This window comes from Bufo gargarizans, chromosome 8, assembly GCF_014858855.1.
Source record: "Bufo gargarizans isolate SCDJY-AF-19 chromosome 8, ASM1485885v1, whole genome shotgun sequence".
NCBI classification, from domain to species: Eukaryota; Metazoa; Chordata; class Amphibia; order Anura; family Bufonidae; genus Bufo; species Bufo gargarizans.
Genome location: NC_058087.1, coordinates 19694452 through 19721954, shown reverse-complemented (window position 1 = coordinate 19721954; position 27503 = coordinate 19694452). Strand labels below are relative to the sequence as shown.

At 44.3% G+C, this 27503-nt stretch overlaps 1 protein-coding gene across 2 annotated transcripts in view; it reads right to left on the bottom strand.

Annotated features, from left to right (window-relative positions):
- PLA2R1 (phospholipase A2 receptor 1) overlaps positions 1-27134 on the bottom strand; it is a 94861-nt gene extending 67727 nt beyond the window's left edge. For both annotated transcript variants that reach the window (XM_044304937.1, XM_044304938.1), the window contains exons 1-12: positions 26954-27134; positions 25339-25503; positions 24164-24277; positions 22783-22926; positions 21739-21927; positions 19522-19682; positions 14449-14556; positions 9233-9339; positions 6036-6205; positions 3777-3985; positions 2800-2945; positions 1605-1689 (exon numbers count right to left, since the gene is read on the bottom strand). In XM_044304937.1, coding sequence (XP_044160872.1) covers positions 1605-1689; positions 2800-2945; positions 3777-3985; positions 6036-6205; positions 9233-9339; positions 14449-14556; positions 19522-19682; positions 21739-21927; positions 22783-22926; positions 24164-24277; positions 25339-25503; positions 26954-27044 — 1689 coding nt within the window. In that variant the 5' untranslated portion in view covers positions 27045-27134. The remainder of the gene's footprint in view (positions 1-1604; positions 1690-2799; positions 2946-3776; positions 3986-6035; positions 6206-9232; positions 9340-14448; positions 14557-19521; positions 19683-21738; positions 21928-22782; positions 22927-24163; positions 24278-25338; positions 25504-26953) is intronic.
- Positions 27135-27503: the final 369 nt, after the last annotated feature.

Sequence of the window (27503 nt, the reverse complement as noted above, 5' to 3'; positions counted from 1 at the left end):
GGGAGCATGCAGAAGAGGTGTCGAGAGGCGGACCGAGGGTCAATTCCAGAGGTCGCTTAATAACCATAAAGTACACAGCCTATAGGACGAAAATCACAGGCAACCTGTAGCCAGCAGGCTGCCTGTATTTATAGTGGGGAGTGAGGGTCATGTGACGTGGCCAGCGTCACAAGACCGACAGACAGACAAGTCGAGCACCGAGTGATCAGCTCAGCGCTCAAGGCAGACCTAGGAGTAGGGAGCCTTTCAGCTAGCAAGGCCGCCCTGGGAACGAGGCCAAACACAGATCCTCGCTCCTGAAGCTAAGCAGCAGGTCTGCGGCTGTTGGGAGACCGAGTGCGCCTTTTGCTCCCCATTACAGATGCATCAAACTACTGAAAGGGGTTTTCCCACAAAAAATATTCTACATTTTTCAAACCAGCAACCTGGATCTCAATACTTTTGTGATTGCATTTAATTAAAAATTGTGTTTAGTCACTGAGCTATTCAATAAATGGTAACTGTATAGCTCCACCTGCTGTTAGTTCTTTTCCTTATTTCTCTGTTCCTCTCGCTGAGGTGGCTGCACACGCTCAGTTTAGTAGCTGTGGCAGTTACAGGGAAAGAGCTACAGCAGGAAGGACATGCCCCCTGAGCTGCCAGTTAGAAATAAATCTAGCAGAACAACGAATGTAGAGATCTCTGGATCCATGTGAGGTACTAGGTTACCTCACATGGAGGTTAGAAAAAGACTATATAAGGTCTGATTTTCATTTTTTTTATATTAGTAATGGCACAACCATTTTAATCGCTTTGTGGACATATTGCCCCTTTAACGCATTTATCTACATCAGGGATACCCAACCTGCAGCCCTCCATATGCTGCAAAACTACAACTCCCAGCATGCCTGGACAGCCAGTTCTAGAACTTGATGACCTTAACATCTGGGTTATACTGTATCTCAATAGAGTTGTTTTATGCGTACACAGTGGTCCCTCAAGTTACAATATTAATTGGTTCCAGAATGACCATTGTATGTTGAGTAATTGGTTCCAAACCCCCAAAATGTCATTCAAGATGAGAGAAAGTGAAGATTTAAGAAAAATAATCAGATAACTAAGAGAGATAAAGCAAGTCCTTAAATATAACAGTCAGAAATAGCTGCTAACTAGTAACTAATATCGCTATTTTACCAGAGAAGTGGCCTGGATTGGGTGGCTCTGAGTCTGAGACATTGTATGTTGAGTCTGGTTTCAACTTGCGATGGGTCAGAAAAGACCATTGTATGTTGAAAATTGTATCCTGAGGCCATTGTATCCTGAGGGATCACTGTACAATTTTCAAATGACCCAACCACTCACAATGTAGTCAACCAGGTTTCTGTGGGAGATCCGGTATTTTGATGGCAAGAACAGCATTGTAGACTGTTTTTGCTGAGAAAATACTGTTATCCCAAAGGAATGGAGCCCATCAATAGTCCAAGGGACATTTCTCGGAGCTAGCTTTTAAAATTAAACACCATTCAACACCATCAATCTTGAAGGAAAACTCTTGTTCCCCACGTTTAATCTGGCCTCAGTTGGACGCTGTAGTTTTACACTGTTTAACTGAACCCCTCACTTACTGGGGACTTATCTGACCATTCCCAAGAATTTTTAGAAGATGGATTCCGCTTATTGAACCCAATCCAAAACTTTCGTTTTCCATCTCTGCAAAAAACAAAACAAAAACAGAGCTATGATTATGGGTATGTAAGGGGGGTGGGTTACTTTCATTGTCCCCATGTTGTTGCCCCATTAGTGTTTTCCTACTTGTACTGCACGTCTGTTTTACAGTTTGCCACTTTAATTGGCGATGGCCAGTGGTGCAATGTACTTGGTTGTGCCATCAAGTCCTGTGCTAGTCACCAGGTGGTATTGTTTCCTGGTGGACAGCTTGTAGAGGAGGAGTCCAGTGTGAACACTGGTCCAGGCAGGGTTCATAACTAATGTAGGGAGCAAAACGGGGATGGATGAGAACATTGTGCTATGGTGTATAGCAGGGATGGCCAACCTGCGGCTCTCCAGATGATAGTTTTACAACAGCTGGAGAGCCGCAGGTTGACCAGCCCTGGTGTATAGGATGGGATCATTAGGGCATATTAAGAGGAGGAAGTTGGTTGGAGGGCAACAGTGACTACGTGCAGTGCCAAAGGGATCTTCGGCAGGCCCGAGTACAGCCCCTGTGACATGGTGGAAGAGTATTGGAGACATTGGGAGCAAGGCTGTCAAAGTACCAGCCCAGAGTCTGACTGGAAGGGGCATGTTGCAGGCTTAAAACCAAGGGTAGCCGGGTGCCTGTAAAATACAGCAATGTAGCAGCCATGAAGTCTTACAAACACTAAGGTCAATTACTTTGCAAAATTAATGGTGCAACCCAGCGTTTGGCATATAGGAGTGGGCTAGGCTGTGGTAAAGAGTAATGAAAGGGACCCATTTCAACACAATAGGATGGGCAATCATTGTGGTGCAGGCTGACTTGATGGGGACAAAATAATGGGTCCCAAAGATCCATAGAAGACAGCCCCATTTGTAGACAATTTTGCACCAATTGTTACTAGGTTTCCTATGAGTTCTGCTGTGTGCACAATGACACCAACTTAGATTATGGTGCCATTAAATGTGGTCATACCGATGTTCCATAAAGGAGGGTGGATCCTTGAAATCATTTCCTTTGGTGACTCTAACAAATAAACCTGCACTCAGGACCATCTCAGGTTCTTCAGAAACATCTCCACTTAGTATACAGCCTACAGTAATATATACTTTTGATAAAGTTACCCATTAAACATGCTGCTTATGAGTTCTTCTACAAACTGTTCTTCCTCTAAATTTGATAAGCTGACAAGATGAGCTCCAAAATCTTGGCATGTGTCTTCAGCTTCCTGCCAGGTTCTTTTCCTCATCAGTTTCTCATGATGAAACACCTGGTATAAAAAAGAATGAGAGACCTCTTCTAAGACTTTGTAAGGCCAAGATCACAATTGAGATTTGTATCTAGACCTGCACCAGATTTATCACAGGGGCTCAGGCAGGATGATAAATGCGGTGCAGGAATAGACACTTTTTTCTCTGACTCTATACCAACTATTCTTTGACTTAAGGCCTCTTTCACACGACCGTATGGCTTTTTCAGTGTTTTGCGGTCAGTTTTTCTGTATGTATCCATTTTTTTTGCGGACTCATTGACTTGAATGGAGCCACGGAACGTGATTTGAGGGCAATAATAGGACATGTTCTATCTCTCAACGGAATGGAAATACGGATACGGAATGCATATGGTGTACATTCCATTTTTGTTGCGGAACCATTGAAATGAATGGTTCCCTATACGGAACGCAAAAAGCGGCCCCTAAACGGGAAAAAAAACCGGTCGTGTGAAAGAGGCCTTAGGCCTTCAATGGGACCGCAAAAGATGCGGACAGCACTCTGTGTGCTGTCCACATCCGTTGCTCCGTTCCGTTGCCCTGCTAAAAAAAAATATAACATGTCCTATTCTTGTCCGTGCTTTGCGGACAAGAGTAGGCATTTATATTGAAGGCTGTCCGTGCCGTTCCGCAAATTGCGGAATGCGCATGGACGCCATCCCTGTTTGGCAGATCCGCGATTTTGCGGACCGCAAAACACACCATGGTAGTGTGCATGAGGCTTTACTTTGAGACCTAATTTTACCCCTTTCCAGTAAAGCCATGTTCCTTCTCAGTAGGCCCCACACCTTTGCGAGTAAGTTGGAAAAAGTTGTGAAAACCTTGTGTTACCTTATAGCAGTGATGAAGGTGTGGCTCTGTGTCCCAAGATGGCGCACAGGTTTGGTCCATAAACCCTTCATGCAGGTTTAATTCTCTTTCTACGTTTGCTGTCAGAGGCAATTTGCACAGGGATTTTGCAGAAAATCTTTCACAGTCCTTTACCTTCCAATGTCCCATACTGGATCCACTACTCAGGACAACGCAACCTCCGTTATGACCTAAATCAATACAGTAAGATCAATAATACAGTACATATTATGAAAACTCACGATTTTTAGATACCCAAGAAGGCTTATTGCACTGCAGAGGTGAACTTAATGGGAAATCATACATGCACTAATACTATAATAACAGAAACCTAGTAGAATAAAAAGGGTTTTCCAGGATTTTTTTTTAAGTGACAAGCTATCCAAAGGATAGTCTTACCAAGAAGTACACAACGTTACAAAGTTTTAGCAGGTCTGATTTATTGAATTGTTTTTTAAAGGAAACCGTATTAAGGTGTAGTGTACTAATATGTTTCTAGTTGTGCAATCCAGGGGCGTAGCTAAAGGCTCTTGGGCCTTGGTGCAAAAGTTCATGGGCCCGCTTCCCTCAGTGCTCTGTGGCATGGTGTAGCGGAGCACTCAGCCTTCATGCTGCCTGAGGCAAAAATTTAAATTTCACTCCCGCCATACCAAATTCTTGACCTAACCCCTTCTCTCCAGCCAGAGGTGTAAGGCTACTTGCACACTAGCGGCAGGACGGATCCGACAGGCTGTTCACCCTGTCTGATCTGTCCTGCCGCTATTTCACCGTGCCGCCGGACCGCCACTTCGTCCCCATTGACTATAATGAGGACGGGGCGGAGCTACCGCGCAGCACGGCATTTCGCGGCGAAAGGCCGCCGGACTCAAAGTACTGCATGTCCGACTTTTTAGTCCAGCGGCCTCTCACCGCGAACTGCCATGCTGCGCCGGAGCTCCGCCTCCGCTAGTGTGAAAATAGCCTAACTTGAATATTCTGGGCCCCAGCGCAAAATCTATGACCGAGCCATCCCAGCGTGCACGTTATATAATACTGGTATCTTCGTATACCGCACAAGGATCTTTGGGGCCCCTCAGGCTCCTGAGCCCGGTAGCGACTGCTACCTCTGCACTCCCTGTAGCTACTCACCTGGTGCAATCACAGTCCCCAATCCATCTTTCTAGAAAATTTAAAGGGGTTTTCCAGGAGTACAATGTTGATGGCCTGTTCTCAGTATAGGTCATGAATATCAGAATAGTGGTGGTCTGACTCCAGGCCCTTCTGCCAATCAACTGTTTGAAAGGTGGCTTCTTCAAACAGCTGATCGGTGGGTGTGCCAGGAGTCAGACCCCCGCTGATCTGATATTCATGACCTATACTGAGAACAGGTCATCAATATTGTACTCCTGGAAAACCCCTTTAAAGACCATTTTGTTTTTAGTTCCAATAATACTTTATGGGCCACTTAATTTCATAACATATATACTTTTTTTTATGATGCAGAGCTACAAATCCTCTGCCTACACATTAATGACATTCTGGTGCTTAAAGAGGACATGACTCCTGACATGCCTGGTTTAATAGCTTCAATAACAATTCTGGAGCATCTATTCTTATGACTATGTTGTGCCATTCCTTTTATTATTTCTACTAGATGTTGTGAATGCATTTCTAGCAGTCTGCAGTAAGGGTAAAGAGGGGCGGTAACCAGTTAGGGGGTGTGTCCCTGCACAGACTCACTCTATCCAATCAGTGCTGCCATTTTCAGACTATGCAGGGACACGCCCCCAACTGGTTACCGCCCCTCTGTACCCTTACTTAAGACTGTTAGCAATTAATTCATAACTTCTAGTAGAAATAATAAAGGAATGGCACAACACAGAGTCATAAGAATAGATGCTCCAGAATTGTTATTACATGGGGAATGTATGAAGCTATTAAAACAGGCATGTCAGGAGTGGTGAAAGGTCCTCTTTAATGCATGCTATAAATATATATTTATTTTTCTGGATACTGCACTTTTTCATATCAATTGCTTGCAGATTTCAATATCTCCAAGAACTGATGGAAGAAAATGTTTGAGAAAATGATATATTTTCCTATACAATGAATAGTTATAATAGCAGACCAAGACCTGGGGAGTAAGTTTGTAAACGGACTGCAAAATGTCTAGCTTCCAAAAGAACATTTACAGATGATGTCACATCTCCTATACAGTAAATCGTTTTAGCGCCTATGTACGCCCCTGCGGGTTGCACTTACTTGGCTCCTGGGTGTCCCAGTGTGTGAAGCCGACATCCCCGTCCTCTTTACCATTTACTAACCAGCTGTACTCTCCTGTCTTGTTAATGTCTTGAAGTGCAATCCAAAAGTAAGAATCTCCAGGTATCAACTTATTGGATATCAGGCTGTTAATGAAAGCCTGTTCAAACCTAAGGTAAAGCCATAGCGAACAGATGGATGTTACTATCTGGTGCGCTTATAATCCGTGTTATATTGCTACTGCTGTATACTCTGAGCTTAGTCATAGTTTTATCTTTCGTTAGGGTAATGCTGAGTCTGACCATACATTTGAGGTACCTACCTCTCCTGACACACCTATACACCTGCATCCCCAGCTTGGATGATCATGCATGTATTCAAAATGATGGGGAGAGGGGAGAAAGCAGTGGTTGATCTCCGCCAACAACAAAATGATCAGGCATGTTGAAATCTAACAGCCTGATCCTTAAGGCTCCTTTCACACGGGCCAATTTTCCCACGCGGGTGCAATGCGTGAGGTGAACGCATTGCACCCGCACTGAATCTGGACCCATAAATTTCTATAGGGCTGTGCACACGAGCGGTGATTTTGACGCATCACTTGTGCGTTGCGTGAAAATCGCAGCTATTTTATGCGTTTTTCACGCAACGCAGGCCCTATAGAAGTGAATGGCGCTGCGTGAAAATCGCAAGCATCGGCAAGCAAGTGCGGATGCAGTGCGATTTTTCACGCACGGTTGCTAGGAGTCGATCGAGATGGCGACCCGATCATTATTATTTAACATGGTTATAAGGGAAAATAATAGCATTCTTAATACAGACTGCATAGTACAATAGGGCTGGAGGGGTTAAAAAAAAATAAAAAATTATTTAACTCCCCTTAATCCACTTGTTCGCGCAGCCGGCATCTCTTCTGTCTTTGTCTGTGAGGAAAAGGACCTGTGGTGACTTCAATGCGCTCATCACATGGTCCATCACACAAGTGGATTAAGGTGAGTTAAATTTATTTTATTTTTTTAACCCCTCCAGCCCTATTGTACTATGCATTCTGTTTTAAGAATGCTATTATTTTCCCTTATAACCAAGTTATAAGGGAAAATAATACAATCTACACAACACCTAACCCAAACCCGAACTTCTGTGAAGAAGTTCAGGTTTGGGTACCAAACGTGCCGATTTTTCTCACGCGCGTGCAAAACACATTAAAATGTTTTGCACTCGCGTGGAAAAATCACACATTTTCCCAGGATAAGATGTGGGACGCACCCACATCTTATCCCGCCCAAAAACATGACGCCCGTGTGAAAGAGGCCTAAAGGGGTTCTGCAGTTTGTTTAAACTGATGATCTATCCTCTGACCAGCACTTGAACAGAGCTTAGCCACGCCCAGGCCAGTTGATACTAGTCGTGACGTTACTGGGCCTGCGCTAAATAGTGAGAAGGCCTCGGCGCTACTGGAGCGCTGCTGCCTTCTCAAACAGCTGATCGGCAGGGGTCCCGGGTGTCGGACCACCGCCGATCATATGCTGATGATCTATCCAGAGGATAGATAATCGGTTTAAACAAACTGCAGAACCCCTTTAAAGAAGAACTCCCGCATAAAATGTTATTCTCTGACCTGCTAGAAAAGTACATGATGCAATCTTATTGTAATTTTATTTACCAGTGTCTGTATTTGTGAGCTATCCCCTCTGTTCTGATCCTCAGCTGTCATGTGACCACCAATCAGACTTTCCAGATAGTGCTCTTTCACACCTGCGTTCTTTTCTTCCGGAAGAATCCTGATCAGTTTTATCCTAATGCATTCTGAATGGAGTGAAATCCGTTCAGGATGCATCAGGATGTCTTCAGTTCCGGAACGGAACGTTTTTTGGCGGGAGAAAATACCGCAGCATGATGCGCTTTTTGCTCCGGCCAAAAATCCTGAAGACTTGCCGCAAGGCCGGATCCGGAATTAATGCCTATTGAAAGGCATTGATCCGGATCCGGCCTTAAGCTAAACGTCGTTTCGGCGCATTGCCGGATCCGACGTTTTAGCTTTTTCTGAATGGTTACCATGGCTGCCAAGACGCTAAAGTCCTGGCAGCCATGGTAAAGTGTAGTGGGGAGCGGGGGAGCAGCATACTTACCGTCCATGCAGCTCCCGGGGCGCTCCAGAGTGACGTCAGGGCGCCCCACGCACATGGATGACGTGATCGCATGGCACGTCATCCATGCGCATGGGGCGCTCTGACGTCACTCTGGAGCGCCCCGGGAGCCGCACGGACTGTAAGTATACCGCTCCCCCGCTCCCTGCTCCTACTATGGCAACCAGGACTTTAATAGCGTCCTGGATGCCATAGTAACACTGAAAGCATTTTGAAGACGGATCCGTCTTCAAATGCTTTCAGTACACTTGCGTTTTTCCGGATCCGGCGTGTAATTCCGGCAAGTGGAGTACACGCCGGATCCGGACAATGCAAGTGTGAAAGAGGCCTAACACAGCATCTTCTGTGTAGACAGGAAGTCTGTTTTTCTATGTATTCCTATGGGAGCCTCAAGGTCAGTCTTGTGGAATAAATAGAGAAGTAACCGACTTCCTGTCCTGTGTCAGTTGGAGATCAGAGAGTTGGTCACATGACACAGTTGAGGACCAGAAGGGAGGTTATAACTCGCAAATACAGTCACCGGTAAAAAGATTACATTCGCCAGAGATTATATCATGTACCTCTCTAGCAGATCAGAGAATAAATTTTTTTGCATCTGGAGGTCCTGCCAAAATCTGTGTGTCAGCATTTATCTAATGTTTCTGCCCAGGTTAATATTGTGGATGACCCATGCAGGGACAAAGCAAGGGTTTCTTCCACTAGGATGGAGATGCATGCATTTTTCTAGTTCAGTGGCCCAATCATGAGTCTGCCCCAGCCCTGCCGCTGTTGGGGGCTGCCCATCCTTCTCCTCCATTCAAAGGGAGTCTGATATAAAAAATTCCCTCCAATTATTATTAAACTTTTTATTTTTTTTTCTGGTGCTAATGGTATCTTCTCCATACCCAGCACCCACAGCAAGTGACAGCTCCTTGCTGCACTTCTCATATTATAAATACTGACAAGAAGAAATGTAGTTTACCTATTAAGATTTAAAAAGATGGAGATGGGCCCTTTGGGTTCCATAGTAGATGCCTGCTACCCTGAGCATGGGGTAAATGTAGAACATACCTGTTAGATATAGTTGCTGGGTGGCATCTCGAATCCTCTACAGCTTGCATGAAAGTCTTATCTCGTAAGTCAGTCCCATAACAGTAAGCAGCGTGCCTAACCCAGCCCTGTAATAATAATAATAATAATGTAAAAACATGGGCTCGTTCAATTTCAGTGGGGCTGAGCAGCAATGTCTCCAGTGTCAGGTTGGAAATGGGATAGTGCAGGTATTAAAAAAAAAAAAAAAAAACTATTGGGGCCCTCCTGTTCTACAAGTGGTTGAAGCCCCAGCTGAATAATCAGTAAGTTGTTATTTTTATTTCTTTATGCATTTATTTTGCAAATTTTAAGTGTCCTTAGGGGACTTTAACCCTTTCTACCCCGGGCCAGTTTTCACCTTCCTGCCCAGGCCATTTTTTGCAAATCCGACATGTCCCTTTATGTGGTAATAACTTTGCAACACTTTTATTTATCCAAGCCATTCTGAGACTGTTTTCTCGTGACAAATTGTACTTTATGATGGTCAGAAATTTGAATCAATATATCTCACCTTTATTTATGAAAAAATACAACATTTGCCAAAAATTTAGAAAAATTTGCAATTTTTAAAATTTCTATTTCTCTGCTTTTAAAACAGAAAGTGATACCTCATAAAATATGTATTACTTAACATTCCCCATATGTCTACTTTATGTTGGCATCATTTTGTAAATGTTATTTTATTTTTTTAGGACTTTAGAAAAAATGTAACGGACCGTTTCAGCAGACAAGGGGTTAAGATCCGTTTAGGCGATATGCCCCTTTCTGAGAGACAGGCACAGCTACTGCAGAACACCAACCTCCCGAACTGGATACAAAATAGCACTCCAAACTGGAACCTCGCGAATAGCTGCCGGCAGACGAACAGGAAAAGCATACAATCGGCTTACACTCCTGGCAATCAGTCTCCAACAGCATACAGGGAATCCCCCCAATAACGAGACAAGGCTCCGTGTTGAGGGTCAAGCAGTGCTCTGACTGTACTTCAGATACAGCCTCTTTTATTCATAAGAAACAAACATAGTACTGCCCACAGGGTTTTGAAATCCAACCAATCAATACCTTACAACACACACAATGCAAGTACAGCAACCAATCGTTCCCGCCCCCTAGAGGACCAGAAGGGAGACTGCGACACAGAACAGATACAACACATCCCCACAATGCATCATGGTTTCCTCCTCTCTGTCCCAGAGACAACCGAAGGCAATCCAATTATCTCTCAGGACAAAGGGAGATCACCAATACACATGTGGAGACAACAGGACAGGCATCACCATTTAAACACACAATGGGACAATGGGACAATAGAACCACACCCAGCATATTCCTCCCAAGCTGACAAGTTACACTTATTATAAATTGTTACAACTTTGTGAGGTTACATTGTCCATACATATAACTTACATCAATTTAAACAGTATAACTTGGGGGACAAACCTATCCAAAATTCACTTGAATAGGTTCAGGGGTTCAAAAGTTAGCATGGGCCATAATCCTGAGGCAAGAGGCTTTTAAACAGCCCCCTCCAAAACACCGTGGCGAGGTTGGTTTCGCCACAGAAGGCTTAGAAGTTTAGAAGCAATTCTTTAACTTTTTAAGAACATTTTCAAAACCACTTTTTAAGGGCCAGTTCAGGTCTGAAGTCACTTTGTGGGGCTTACTAGTGGAAACCCCCCATAAATGACCCCAATGTAGAAACTACACCCTTTTAAGCTACTCAAAACTGATTTTACATACTTTGTTAACCCTTTAGGTGTTCCACAAGAATTAAAGGAAAATTGAGATGAAATTTAAAAATGTCACTTTTTGGGCAGATTTTCCATTTCAATCCAATTTTTTCTTTAACACATCAAGGGTTAACAGCCAAACAAAACTCAATATTTATTACCCTGATTCTGCGGTTTACAGAAATGACCCACATGTGGTCGTAAACTGCTGTACGGGCACACGGCAGGGTGCAGCAGAAAAGGAGCGCCATATGGTTTTTGGAAGGCAGATTTTGCTGGACTGGTTTTTAGATGCCATGTCCCATTTGAAGCCTCCCTGATGCACCCTTACAGTAGAAACTTCCAAAAAGGGGCCCCAATGTTTGAAACTAGGGGATAAGGTGCCAGTTTTATTGGTACTATTTTGGGGTACATATGATTTTTAATTGCTCTATATTATATTTTTTTGTGAGGCAAGGTAACCAAAAAATGGCTGTTTTGGCACAGTTTTTTTTTTTTACAACATTCATCTGACAGGGTAGATCATGTGCTATTTTTATAGACCAGGTTGTTACTAACGCAATGATATCAAATATGTCTACTTTCTTTGTTTGTTTCAGTTTTACATAATAAAGCATTTTTGAAAAAAATATTATGTTTTTGTGTCTCCATTTTCTTAACGCCATATTTTTTTTAATTTTTCTGCTGATCGTCTTGTGCAGGGGCTCGTTTTTTGCAGGAAGAGTTGATGTTTTTATTGGTACAATTTTTGGGTACATATGATTTTTTAATCATTCATTATTACACTTTATGGGGCAAGGTGACCAAAAAATTGGTAATTTTGGCACAGTTTTTTATTTATTTATTTATTTATTTTTCCAGGGGTTACGGACACGGCAATACCTAATATGTATACTTTTTTTCAAGTCGCCGCATTCTGACCCTCATAACTTTTTTTAATTGTGTCTACGAAGATATGTGATGACTCATTTTTTGCAGGACGATCTGCAATTTTTTCTAATGCCATCTAATACACATGGAGTGTGTGTGACTTTTTGATCACCTTTTAATCAATTTTAGGGGGACGTAAAGTGAAGAAAAAATAGCGATTTAGCCATTTAATTTTTTTTTCCTGTTACGCCATTCACCGTATGAGAAGTATTATTTTTTTTATATATATATTTTATTAGTACGGGCGTTAGCATGTGGTGATGCCCATTTTGTTGTATTTTTTAATTGTTTATTTATTTTGATTTTGGGGAAAGGGGGGCAATTAATTTTTATATATTACTTTTTTTTTGTTAGATCCCCAATTGGACCCCAACTTGCAATCATTAGTTTGCAATGTGTATAGAATAATGGAATTTGCTCCATTTATTCTATACAAAAATCACTATATTAGATTTCAGTGCTGCCACCTGCTGGCCTGAACTGTAATATACGAGTAATGAGCCTGGAAGCCTAGTACAGGCTCAAGCTCATTACTATGTATGAACGCCTTCCCTGATCTCTACCCAGGGGAGGCGTTCATTACACCGAAGCGCGCACTTCTGGGTGTTAATCCTATGAGACGCCGTGTTCACATTTGACCATATGAGGGGTTAAATGTACACGCTCAGCATTACCGCCGATCGTGGATGTGAGCTGTATGAAACAGGCGGCACCCAGAGGCTATGGTGCTTGCTTTGCAGAGACTGTCCTGTACCATATAATATCAGATTTTATTTCTTTACATCAATCATGGTGTACCTCTTTAACTACTTGGAGCTTTGAGTGGTTTCAACTCTGCAGAATAATAATATTTAATTGCTTTAAGTTTGACTAAAATCCTGGAAGTTGTATGGCTACGTCTCCCAGAAGACATAAATTTTTTTCTTTATTTTTTCTTCTCTCTCACAAACTTCTAATCAGATCGGCACACTCCCTATTTAGGAAGAAGTTTCATCAGATGATTATTTATTTTTTCTCTGGCGCCATAAATAGATGCTGGAACAACACAGCTCCACCCATGGTGTAGTGGACATAGCTGGTTACTACAACTCTACTCACATTCACATCATTGGGATCAGCATTGCACAACATCTAGAGCCCTCTGCAACCTTCTCACAAACATAGGACTTTGGAGGGCAAATGAAAACATAATTACACCAGTGGCGTACCTACAGTACCATAGAGGCAGAACACACAAATGCTATGAAGCCTGTGGTGAGAACTTAGAAGGATCCCATTGCTGAACTTGTTCTCCTGCTTCTCAATAGAACCATTGAATTTCTCCACCACCACCACTAGGGGGAGCTCACTGCACACAGATTTCCACAGTTTGCCCTGAGTTCCTTAGTAGTGCTATAGATCCATAAGCTCTGAGTTCCCCCTTATGGTGGCTGCATGAGATGTGGAGCTGTATGGGGATGGATTTATCAATTAATGCAGAAGTATTTAAGAGCGCCTCCTCCATCTAATATCCAGAAATCCAAATGTGTTGATGATATTGGGGGTCGTAAGGAAGAAAGGGGGGTATATCATGGAGCCCTATGATTGCTGTGTACAAACCTGGTATACACATAACTTACATAATTATGCCAAATATAGTTTAGCGTACTTGGGGCTTATTCACGCGAACGTAGGTGTTCCGTTCCATGCACCGGGGCCGCAATTTGCGGTCCCCAATGGCCGAAGAACGTTTGTGAGGCCTCCGGGACAGATCCAGAACCATTCAACTTGTATGAGTCCGCATCCCTGTGTTCCGCAAAAAGATAGGACATGTTCTATCTTTTTACGGAACAGAATTACGGAATCCCACAGAAGCACTCCGTAGTGCTTCCGTGGGGTTCCGTTCCGTGCTCCCATTCTGCACCGATCCGCATTTGTGGACCCATTCAAGTCAATGGGTCTGCATCCGTGATGCGGAATGCACACAGAACGGTGCCCGTGTATTGCGGACCCCCATATGCATTCGTGTGCGTATAAGCCCTTATGCATACATTTCCCCTTTACCAGGGAGCCTTCCCTCAGGGATAGGTCTCTGTCTAAGGGTCCATTCACACATCTGTGTGTGTTTTGCGGATCCGCAGATCCTGCACATCGCCAGCACTAATAGAATATGCCTACTCTTGTAGGGCATGTTCTATTTTTTGGGGGAACGGAAATGCAGACCCGTATAAATAAATGGGTCCGCAATTCCGTTCCGCAAAATGCGGAACGGAATTGCGGATGTGTGAATGGAGCCTAAAACAAGATGCAACACGGTGCCGCCAAAAATTTGCCAGAATTTGGCTGCAAAATATACTAAATTCAGGCACATCCCCAATAGTAAATGAGGATAGTGCCTGGCTGCATCAGCGGTCACCTATCGTAAAAAAATGAAGGAGCATCGCAGAGGATGGTGCCGTTTTTTTTTAAACCATTTTAGAGCTTGCTGGAGATTTTGAATTGCCGACCCCTTGGATTGAACCTTTTCTTGCATATTGACTGTATCTCCTGGCTTACCTCTGCACACTTATCATCGTCGTTATCATCCACCGTCTCGGATAGACCGGGTTTCTTACAAACGGATGAGAGTTTTCTTCTGCAAGGTCTCACTTTCCAATTTCCGTCCTAAATCAGAATAGAAGAATTAGGGAGGGCTCCACTCATTAATAATAGCATTTTTAGTGGCGGTTTTTGCACCTACATTTTTTATGTGTTTTTTGCAGTTACAATAACACCATCTCCAGAGGTTAGCTGAAGGTCTACGGGAAAAATATGAAATGCAGGACACATTGGGGGGTCATTAAAAAACAGATATTCCCCCTTTCTGTGCCGTATATCTGGCACAGATTGTCACATGCCTTGTTTCGGCAAAATCTGCGACTTTTTCCTCGCTCACACCAGCTCAAAAAAAAAGGGGACGTGGTGTGGGCACCTGGTTTAGGTGTAGAAAATGGTCGATGTAAGAAGGCTAGGAAGCTGTCTTAAATTTAGAATCCGGGGAGGATATGCCAAAGTTTTATAGAGGCCGGCACCTCTACATCGTCAATCCACCGCAAGCGCAGGGGCTTATTAAGAATGGCGTCTGAAACTCTGTTCTTGATAAATGTGTCCCATGAGGGTTATTTTGCTCTGCTATTTTTTGGTCTCTGGCGTTAAAAATGCATTGAAATTTTGTGTTTTTCTGGCGTTTAATATGTTCTCTATGGGGGGGGGGGTGGAGTCATTAAAAATGTGGTTCACACAAAGCCATAAAAACCGCATGAGGTGCGGAAAAATCATGAGCATAAATAACGGGGCAAATTGTGCGCGCGCAACCTGAAGGTGATATGAAAACTTCTCTATCAGAATTCATGCAAGGAACAATGGATTTTGGGGACGCACACTTCCCCCTTTTTCAGGTTATCAATGCATCAATAAACTGAAGAAGGGAAAGTTTGTATCCTCCGAAATGTGTTGTTCCTTACATGATTTCCAATAAAGAAGTCTCCATATCACCTTTGCAGTGGTCTCTTGTGCGGCTGCGCCGTGCAGTAACTCTACAGTACAGATCTTTCTCCTGAGAGGTTTGGGCACGTCTTCTGAGGGCACCTCTACTGCGGCTGCATATCCAGCGACCTTACCACGTGCCTACAATTGTGCCCATCAGTAGCACAACTTCATGAGGTGAGCCTCCTATTGGGGGTTTTTGTTTAGGATTAAAGGGATTTTGATACTGATGACCTGTCCTCAGGATCTGATTGGTGGGGATCGGACCCCCAGGACGCCCGCCGATCAGCTGTTTGAGGATGCGCCAGCGCTCCAGTGAGTGCTGCGGCCTTCTCCCTGCTCACCACGCTCAGCGACGTACATTGTATACCGGCTGTGCTTGATATCGCTCTCAGCCCCATTGCAGATCGCTACCGCAGTCATTCTTCTCCCCTTCAGTTCCAATGATTATCGCCTGATTACTGAAAGATGCAAATCAGCCGACAACTGAGCGTTTGCTCATGATCAGCGACGCGATTATATCGGCCAGTAACCTGGAATGGTCATTCTTATCAGCCTGAAAATTGTCCAGTTTAATAGGCCACTGTAGTCCAGCTTGCTGACATAAAAAGGTAACATTTCTGTTTTGGACCCTATGGGTGAGTTCACACAATGCATGCATATGGCAGTTGCAAAATCGCGTTTTCTTTAAACCTCATTCACTCACAGTGTAAAACAATCTGCAGCATGCCCACCCTATATATTGTAGATCTGCAACCGATTTTTGCTACAAATACTGTTCATCGCATCGCAGTGAAATCGGTGGCCATATCTGCACAAAAATTCGGAATGAAACCCATATGTAAGACGCACAGGTTTTCATATTTTTGTGTCCCATATTGTTTCTTGTCCAGCTTTGCATAGTCTGTGGGGCAGACCGAAGGGTTTATGTTCTTATCGTGACCCTCCCCCTCCTCACTAATAAAACTAACAACGGCATACAGCAAAGCTCTTGGGACTCGGGAATGGAATTTGACCCTTTTGCAATCAAAATATGGCACAGATGTTCATTTCACGGAGTATCAGGAGAGGACAACTGATAGAAAAGCTTTTTGTTGTATCAAGGATCCCCCCGCCGTATTTCCAGCATGTCCGAGGGGACCTGAAGAGGCATTGTCAGTACAGGGCAGCCCCTTGGACAGGGGCTACTGCAGCGGCCCAGGAGGAGTGTCGGATGGGAGTGGTAGTGCCTCTGGCTGCAAGAGGTATCCTTATAAATCACAGTGACAATCCTCCCACCGATGCTCCCTAGGAGGGCAGCGACAAGAGGGTTCACCCTTTTTTCCCTCGGGGCACACGCTGATGTTGGGTCTCCTGCCGGATGGTAGTTGGGTGCCCTTGGTGTCATTAGTTTGAAACGGGTGCAAGGCAGGAGTCGGTAACCCAGCAAGTTGTAAAGAATTAGACAAGACTCTCTTTACTAAGGTGCAGAATGGGAGTTGTAGTACATCCAACAGTATCAAAACACAGTTCCAAACCACAGTGCAAATATTCCCCGACAGCAATGTATAGATATGAGTAATAATGGGGGTTATAGTACTCTTTCTCTATAATCCAAAGTCACTCTCTGCAGAATCTAAGGCTGACAATAAGGTTCTTGCAAAACTTTTCTCTAATTCCCAGGCTGAGGGCTATAGGATCAAGGTACAGTTGGCCAGGACCGTGTCTAAGTGTGTCTTAGCAATGTCCCTCTCACTGCAGTAAAGTCTCCATCAGCCTTAGGGCTCATGCACACGACCGTTGTCCGGGCGCGACCGTATTGTGTCCCACAAACAGCGGGTCTGCAATATGCGGGCACCGGCTGTGTGCTTACACTATTACGGAAGCGGACCCACTGATTTGAATGGGTCCATAATCCAGAAGGTGCCGTGCGAAACTGAGGCACGGAAGCACTATGGAGTGCCTTGGTGGGGTTTCTCTCCATGCCTCCGCACCGCAAAAAATGGAACATGTACTATTTTTATTTTTGGATGTGGCTTTCTTGATGCAAATATCTCAGTGATAGTGGTTCTCTGGGACTCAGGCCTAGTCTTCTGAGTATTGAGCACATGTAGGCAGGGGTGGGATTCACATTTTTAACAGGTTCCCTACTCAATGGTGGACACACTGCGTCATGACACATGTTTACATATACATACACTGTATATATGCAACACACATACACATATATACGCCATATACAGGCACACATACATAAATGCACTATATATACGTACACTACACACACATACCACCCAACTAATGAGCTAAACTATCAATGGTGCGCAAAGCAATGGAAGTGAACATGTCCAGCTGCCCTGCTGCCGCCAGAGCTTTGGATCGGGACTCAGCCGGTAACACGGTTCTCCGATCCAGTTGTAATTTTAACAACTGGATCTGGAGAACTGGAAGGAACTGGCTGTATCCCATGCCTGCATGTAGATCCTCTGTCCTCCTTCGCTAAGACGAAACTCGCACTAAGGCCTCATGCACACTACCGCAATTTGGGGAACGGCACGGACAGCCATTAATATAACTGCCCATTCTTGTCCACAAAACGCGGACAAGAATAGGACAGGTTATATTTTTTTTGCGGACCACTGAACGGAGCAAAAGATGCGGACAGCACACGGAGTGCTGTCCGCATCTTTTGCGGACCCATTGAAGTGAATGGGTCCGCATCCAAGCCGCAAATACTGCTGCTCGGATGCGGACCCAAACAACGGCCGTGTGCATGAGGCCTAAAGTAGAGATGGACCCAAGTCCATCTCTTAGCTTCCTAACAAGGGCTGAGTTAGGATTGTTAACCCTGACTAATCCGTACACAACTATATGTGTAATACAATACATCAGAACATCAAATAACAAAAAGCTATTTTACAGGTACCCTATTCTGGGGTACTGCACCATGTGGCAACAAGACAGTCAGGGCAGGAAGACCACATTACAGCCATCTCAAAAAGTTCAGCCCAGTTGCTTTACAGAAAGTATCTAATTGATTTATATAGTAGAGTGTTATAGCATGCTGTGTGCAGTGGTCCCCATGCAGAGGGAGGAGGAGTTGTCTTTTACTTAAAGGGGTTATCCAATTTCTGAAATATACTTACCGCGCACCCGGCGCCTCTCCTGGTACCCACACCGCCGCTGCTGCTTCTCCCTGTACATGGATGAAAACATCCGGTGGGCCATTTCAGAAATTGGATAACCCCTTTAAAGTGGCCATATACATTAGTCCGAAGTTAATCAAAACAGATGATTTCAACCAAAACAAACACCGATGACGGACTGTTATTGTCTGAAAAGAATTCGGCCATGTTTTAAGATTTTTGCCCAATAGTCGGACGAAAGATCTTTTAATTTTCGTGAATCAAATCTTTATTTGAAAAAACATTCCCAAAAAGATCTTTGGTCCATCCCCTGGTTTCATTGAATGTGCGTGGGCAGATTGAACAACCGTAATAGCCAACATGGACTAAAACCTGCGAAACAAACGTTCACCAGATGATTGTTTAACTGCTGTTCAATCATCAACCAAATTATATCTAATGTGTATGACCACCTTGATTCTCAATGGTTTAATCGTGTTATCTGCCCTTTATCTTTACAATACAAGTGTTACCTATCATTGTAATCCTTCACTCCCCAATCCACTTCCCTCTGCCCCCAGAATACACAGCACAAAGCATAAAGTGTTGGCTAATTGTGATCACTCGGTGAACCCGGAGTAAGGCCCAAAGCACATGAACGTATTTTTTTAGTCCATCTCTGATCTGTATTTTTTGCGGATTGGATGCAGGCCGATTTTATTTCAAAGGGGGCAGGAAAAAATGTGTGCTTTCCGCATCCGTATATGTCCGTTCCGCCATCCCGCAAAAAAAGATAGAACGTGTCCTATAGGCATAGGGTGGGACATGCGGAACAGGAAAATGCAGGATGCACACAACCGGTATCAGTGTTTCTACATAACAGATACGTTCATGTGCAGGAGGCATAAAAGGTACTAAATCAAATAAGATACGGAAAATGAGCAGCTACAGCAAAAAAGTCAAGCACTTGTGTAGAATACACTAAAACAGAAAACCTTACAGCATTGTGTACCGACACGCAGAGGTCACTGTCCTCCAGGGTGATTTTGGGTTCATGCCTCTGCCAGCTGGTGAAGGTCACGGCTGAGCCATCCGACCACTGAAACTCAGCAGGATCGCTGTGACTAGAGCTCATTCCAATCCAGGCTTCACTGGTGTTTTCTGTAATAACGAGAGAGATTCAGAACGATGCCTGACTATGCTCCTAAGGGTCCATTCACACGTCCGCAAAATGGGTCAGCAACCGTTACAGACCCATTCATTTTCATGAAATGTGCTGTCCGAAACCGCACTTCCGCATCCGTGCTTCCGTTTCCGCCAAAAAATTGAATATGTCCTAATTGCGGACAAGATTAGGCATTTTCTATTACAGTGCCGGAGATGTGCGGTCCGCAAATTGCGGAATGCACCTTGCCAGTGTCCATGTTTTGCGGATCCACAGAACACTTATGGACGTGTGAATGGACCCTAATTCATCATCAAATCCACTGACCCTGCACATCCATTGACAACTTACACCCCATTTACATGCAGCAGAAAAAAATGCACAGAATATTGCATTTCTTGTGGATTTTAAAATCTGCAGCATGCTCAGGATTTGGGTTGATTCAGCACGGAAATGCAGAGTGTGACAATGGGGCTGAATCTGATCCACTAGGGCCATCAGCGGCAAAAGTCTTAGGGCTCATGCACACGACCGTATTTTCTTGTTAATTTTTATTTTATTTTTTGTGCAGCCCGTGTGCTTTCACTTTAAATGGGCCCACAAAAAAACAAAACGGAAATGACTCGGTGTGCATTCAGTTTTCGTATATGTTTGCAAGTCCGTCCTGCCAAAAAATAGAACATGCCCTATTCTTGTCTGTTTTGCGGACAAGGACACAGGCATTGTTACAATGGATCTGCAAAAAAACTGGTGCAATATGGACGTCATCAGTTTTTTTTAGGGGGTGGTTCCGTGTTTTGCAGACCGCAAAATGCATACGGTCGTGTGCATGAGCCCTTTATGTCAGCCTCTGCTTTCTGCTGCATTTTCTTTAAAAATAAAAATACCTGTCAGGTTTGTCTTCCGTGTGTTTCTATCGGCTTCCAGGTCTGTGCTTCTGTGCCGCAAAAAGATAGGACATGTGCCATCTTTAGCCATATCTTGCAGATTGCCAACCCATTGAAGTGAATGGGTCCACACTGCAAAGCGGAGTTCACACGCCCGGTGCCCGTGTTTTGCTGACCAGCAACATGGGCACAGTGGCACCACGGCCGTGTGAATGTACCCTAAAAAAATCATTTTCTTACAGATAGAGCAAAAAAAAGAGTGGTTAGGAATGTATGGATTTGTACGCACAGCTGTATCCATAGTGCACAGATCCTGTATACGGCCATCATGGATTACAAGGTGTGTGAATATATAGTCTGTTCAGAAGCTCCATCAGATGCCTCATGCAGTATCTGATCAAGATGATGCTCATAGGGGAAACTTAATCCCACCCACCTCCTCCTTACATGGAACTATACAGACCACAACATAGTGCACTTTTGGGATCTTACTGCTGGAACCCCCAGATGCCTAAGGACGCGTCAGTTTTAATCCAGTTTGCAAATTGGAAATTATTTGGATTTATGTATTCTGTGATGTAAAGGCAAACAACATCCGTAATTTAAAATGGTATTTATGATTGTTGGGAAGTAGGAGACACAGCCGGCACACTGATAATGTCCAGTTGTTGAGGGAACCGCACATTGGTCACTTGTTATAAGTAATAGGAGTTTCTAAGGACATGATTAGGGTTCTGTGCAGGTTTGGTGGTACCATTGACGTCTCTCACTGGCACTTTATACTTTGTACATTAGATGCAGAGAAGATGAAATGAAAGTGACCCTTTGAATTTGACAGGCTGTGTAGAGGTCCAGGGCCATATTTTCCACTAGGCACTGTAGGGCCAGTGCCTCGGGCGGCATCTTTCCAGGGAGTGGCTCCAAACTCCCTCCCTTGCCTCCCGCGGTACTTGCCTATACATTTGGTTTCTTTTTGAGGAGGGAAGCAGGGTAAGACTGTCTCTGGTTTGGGACTAGAGAGCAATGTGTGTCACAGAGTAGAAGGGCTGTACGCAATCTGTGAGGTCACTCTGTAAACTGCCTTGGGATGGATTTGTACACAGCGCTGCGGACTATGTCAGTGGTATATACATAAAGGATAAGAAATAAGAGAAGAACTGCTCACCGTCATCAAGGAGATGAACTAGAAATTCCACATCTGCCAGTGAGTTGGCGCTCATTAATTCCCCTCCATCACTGTGACAGGCAGCAGATGCCTCGGACCAGCCCAACTCTTCCTTCTGGAGTCTACAACAACGCCGGTTGTAAGGGATCCAATCGGACGCGCACTGCGTTGGGTAGTACCTCCAGTGCTCTGTTATACAAGCCATGAAATGCAGAGGGAACATCGAAAAATTTCTGATTATTACTCCTGCATTATTATCTTACATCATATATACCGATTGGCCTGCCCATCAAGCTGGGGGTACTATCTCTTCTTGGGGAGAGAGCGCCTTAATCGGGGTGAGGAGACTTATAGGCCATACATGCTCCTCTGGAATTCTGGTAAGAGAGCGATGTGAAGTGAAAGACATGGATTATCTGGTGACTGTTGACTCTGAGATATATTAGACAGCAAGTGAGTAGACAGCACAGTCGAGATGTTTTCCAGATTTGGATATTGATGACCTATCCCCAGAGCAGGTTATGAATATCAGATCAATAGGGTCCGACACACAGAACCCCCCACTAATCAGCTGTTTTGGGCCGCCACCAGTACCAGAAACCATATAGTGGACAGAACTTGGAAGCACGAGGTTGTGTTGGGTACTGCAGCTCAGCTCCTCTTCAGGTGGATGGAAACAGAGCTACAGGACGCCAGCGATGGAAATTACACGATGTACAGAGCCCTCCATCCACTGTATAGTTACTGGTGCGGTGGGGGTGCCAGGAGTTGGACAGATTGGGTAAGCGTAGGGATCTGAGTGACAAGTGATGGATAGACAATTCTGGAGTCAGGGCACCCTTAAAACTGCAATTTTTGTGGGGTGTAACCAGCCCAACTATACCTAAGTGTAACCCATATGGAGGAGTAAGGGTTGACCAGGTTGTTGGTGCCTAGAAGCCAGCACCTACATCATTTGCTCAGCCAGGCCAGCAGCACCCATTACTCTCCACTCTGCTTGCCATGGGATCACTTTTGTGGGTCAGGCTAAGACTCGGTACTCACCGTAGAGTTCACGTTGTCTTGGGGTGAGGTACTTTTTACAAGCATAAGGAAGTTTGGATTCACATTCAGTGCTGTGCCACTTGTGTTCTCCTCCTGCAGAATACGTTCCACAGTGTTTCCTCTCATGGACCCAAGGGGAGGAATCTGCACCATAAGTATTCTGGTATTAACCATTAATATACATATTATATATTTAATTACACCTGACAGTGATGATGCCTGGGAGGGAGTGACTAAGGCTACTTTCACACCTGCGTTCGGTGTCGATCCTTCTTGTATCTGCACAGACTGATCCGCACCGATAATACAAACGCTTTTATCCGTTTAGAACGGAACCGTTTGCATTATTCATTAAAAAAAAAAGTCTAAGTCAAAACGGATCCATCCTGACTTACATTGAAAGTCAATGGGGGATCCGTTTTCAATTGCACCAATTGCAAGCAGCTTTTTGGTGTCCGCCTCCAGAGCCGGAATGAAAGCTCAACAGAGCCAAACTGGTGCATTGTGAACGGATCCTTATCCATTCAGAATGCATTGGGGCTGAACTGATCTGTTTTGGGCCGCTTGTGAGAAGCCCTGACACGGATCTCACAAGCGGACCCAGAAACGCCAGTGTGAAAGTAGCCTAAGGCGGTAGGGTGGAGGTGAGGGCTAGGCCCTGGTGCTCCGACCACCTCATTAGCATTAGACTAAGAGAAGGCAGATGGGATTGCTGCAGTAGAGGGGTCCTTGCACTCAGCATGAATAACCCTACCAGGCAGTATACCTGCTTAACTAGGGTTGATCATGACACATGTTCTTTAAAGGGCATCTGTCAGCAGTTTTGTACGTATGCTACTGGCTGACCTGTTACATGTGCGCTTGGCAGCTGAAGACATCTGTCTTGGTCCCATGTTCATATGTGTCCACAATGCTGATAAACATGATGTTTTAATATATGCAAAAGAGAATATAGGAGCAACGGAGGCGTTGCTGTTACTCCTAGAGGCTCTGTTCTCTCTGCAACTGCTGAGTCCTCTGCACTTTGACAGGGCCAGGTGTGATCACGTTTTCACTGTCTGGTACTGTCAAAGTGCAGAGGGCTCGGCAGATGCAGAGAGAGCAGAGCCTCTAGGTGTAATGGTAACGCCCCCATTGCTCCTAGAGGCTCATTTGCATATTTTAAAACATCATATTTCTCAGCAATGCGGACACATATAAACATGGGACCAACACAGATGTCTTCAGCTGCCAAGTGCACATGTAACAGGTCAGCCAGTGTCATAGGTACAAATCTGCTGACAGATGCCCTTTGACAGAAGAATATTTTGCAGCATGCCTCTTTATTATTCTCAATGCCACAACCATTCTATACATGATTTATCCTATACATGAGCCATACTTGTTTTCCAGTTGACAAACGCCAAGGCCGCTCCATCTGACCACTGCCATCCAAATAACCCATCCAGTTGATTAAGGCCAATCCATACCATGGTGTCCACATTCTTCAACTTCTCTGCATTGACCAAGGGGAACAAACAGGCATCGGCTGATTTTGGAATATTCCAGAAAATATTTCAGTTTCTAGTTTTTATTTGTCTGGTTAGCTCTGCTTGCTGGATGTGAACCCATTCTATTATATCTGTTAACTCCAATAAGGCATACAGAATGAGTTTTGCAATTTTCCAGCAGTCACCACTAGATGGAGCTAGGTGCAAAGATTTCAATGTTAACTGCATAAATTCCTATGAACTGAGCTCCCCCTGGGGGTAGCATCAGGCAGCTAGTTTTAGGCTAGTTTCACACTAGCAGCACGGACCTCCGGCAGGCTGTTCTGGCGGGCAAACAGCCTGTTGGATTCGTCCTGCCGCTAGTGCATGCATGCCCCCGGACTACCGCTCCGGCCTCATTGACTATAATGGGGGCGGGGCTGAGTTCCGGCAGCAGCATGGCAGCTCACGCCGAGTACATGTCGTACTTTTATAGTTTCCCAGAAAATTGCTCTGTAAAAGGAAAGCTCTATAACAAAGTAACCTACCTGCCCCCCGAAACCCTCATCAGGCATATATAAATCTCATAGGACCCCATTGCAAAACTTAGGGTGCTTTGTACACTTGGCGGCACATACTTTTATTTCGGTGGCCTCTCAGCGTACACTGCCGTGCTGCCGCCGGAACTCCCCCCCCCCCCCTCATTATAGTCGAAGAGGCCGGAGCGGTAGTCCGGGGGCACGCGTTCACTAGTGGCAGGACGAATCCGACAGGCTGTTTACCCGCCGGAACAGCCTGCCGGAGGTTTGTGCCGCTAGTGTGAATGTCCCCTAACTAAGTTTTGCTATGGGGTCCTATGAGATTTATATATGACTTTTTTGCCTGATGAGGGTTTCGGGGGGCAGGTAGGGCTCTTTGTTATGAAGCTTTCCTTTTACAGAGCAATTTTCTGGGAAACTATTTTTCTAAATACTTTTATGTGATCTAGAGAATTTTCCGTGTAATGCGATAGTAAAATTTGTAAATAAATACTGCATTAAAGGAAAGAGAAGAAATTACACTGATCATTAGACGGTCAGGCATTTACCGGAAATATGATTCTGTTCTGCCAGATTCATGATACTTAGCAGATCACCCCCTTGAGCTTGACAAGACTCACGAGCTGCCTTCCACGAGAGAGCAGATTGTAAGTGGAACTGGTAGCAGAAATGTGTGACATTGTTTTCCTCCCATAAAAGATCACAGCTCTCACCTAGGAGTGAAATAAATAAATTGGGCTTTATTAACGTTTTTGATATAAAAAAAATCTAAAGAATATGTAAGAACCATAATCATTTGGGGATCCATTGTAACAATGCCTGTCCTTGTCGGCAAAAAGGACAAGAATAGGACGTATTCTATTTTTTGCGGAACGGACATATGGACAAACAGAAACGGAATGCACATGGAGTCATTTACGTTTTTTGCGGACCCATTGAAATTAATGTTTTTGCATACAGACCTGTAAAAAATTGGAAAGGAAACAGAAAAAAAGAAGTTTGTGTGCATGAGCCCTAATACTGTTGTCTTCTTGGTCTTGTCTGGGTATAACTGCTACTCCTGGTATTAGTCATATCGTATATCCGCTCCCTTGTAAAACCCAATAGGGCAAACAAAAAGTTGTCTTCATTGCCCATTGACAGCAGAGTTTTAATTTTTTCAATAAGAAATGAAACCTATGCTGTTGCTATGGGCATACCGTCTGCCCCAATCATTGGAAATTGTGGCATTATACTTAAAATGGACCTGTTGCCCCTCCTGACATATCTGGTTTAGTAACTACTTGCATTCCCCATGTAATAACAATTCTGGAGCGCCTGTTCTTATGACTCTGTTATGCCTTCCTTCTTTTATTCATTCTAGAATTTAAGTGAATTGCCAACAGTTTGCAATTAAGGTCCAGATGGGTGTTACCAGTTGGGGGTGGCAGCACTGATTGGATTGTGTCATAAATGATGTCATCATAATTTGACAACAAATTTAGTTGATGACCACATGATACATGTAATGCACGAGTTTGCCAATATAATGTAACACAAATAACTGAGTTCTAGTCTGTACGAGCGATTAGTGATGTGCGCACAGTGTTTGCAAACTGCACATTATTTAGTATATGGTAGTATCATGTGGACTGTATATGCCAGAATAATTTTGGTAATATATGGCTGTATTATATGGGATTATATGGCAGTATTGCAAAGTTGTGTCCCATTATTATGACCACCAGCTAATATCCAGAGTAACCACCGTGTGCAGCACGGACAGCAGCTAGGCGGGCTGGGAGTGACATATATATTATAAGGTCCTGGTAGGTTGTCACAGGTATCTGGAGCCATGCTGCCTGCAGTGCCACAGCTGCTGGAGGGGCGTGAGGAGGGTCCATAGAGTGAACATGACCATCGAGGGGGTCACACAGATGCTCAACTGGGTTCAGGTCTGGGGTATTAGGGGGCCAGGGTAGCACTTGGAAGTTCAATAAAAGCTGTTATGTTTTTTGGAAGCTGTACTTTTCTTTTCCTGACGTGGACCCCAGTGCTGACCATAATACCAATAATTGTTTACTATGCTTATCTTAATGTTAGTATAATAAACCAGTTATTAAGTTAGTTTCCATATAGTAGCAATGCCTTTAAGTCATGTAGTTCAGTATAGGTTACACTCACGGATCTCCCTGGGGTGTTGTGCAGAAGTGCACCAGGGGGGCACCAGGATCCCACACAGTAATCCAGCGATGCAGAGCAATAGGGCAGACATGACGCTGCTGCTAGCGATTGCGTTCCTAACCCAGAGTTGCAAACTTGGAAACACACATGCAACATGACCCAAAATAATAGATCCAGCTGCTTTCCCACCGACATTCGGGGGAGGTGAGGTATGCTGGAGGATGTGGGCTGACTGATAGGATAGGAGGAGCTGTGATTTAGACTCGTTCATATACTGGCTGAACTATGGTCTCCTTTTCTGCCATAATGCTTCCAATTCTCTTGGTTGTATCTGTTTCAAGGAAAGCTGGGTGGCAATCAATACTGATTGCATTAAGCCTCATTCACACGTCGGTGTTTCACGGACGTGTGCTGCATGTGTTCTCCACGGACAGCACACGTCCCTATTCATTTTAATGTGTGTATTCACACATCGGTGTTTTAGCACTGTCCGTGGGTCCGTTTTTTCAGCACTTATGCATGCTCTATTTTGTCCGCGTTCACGGATCCA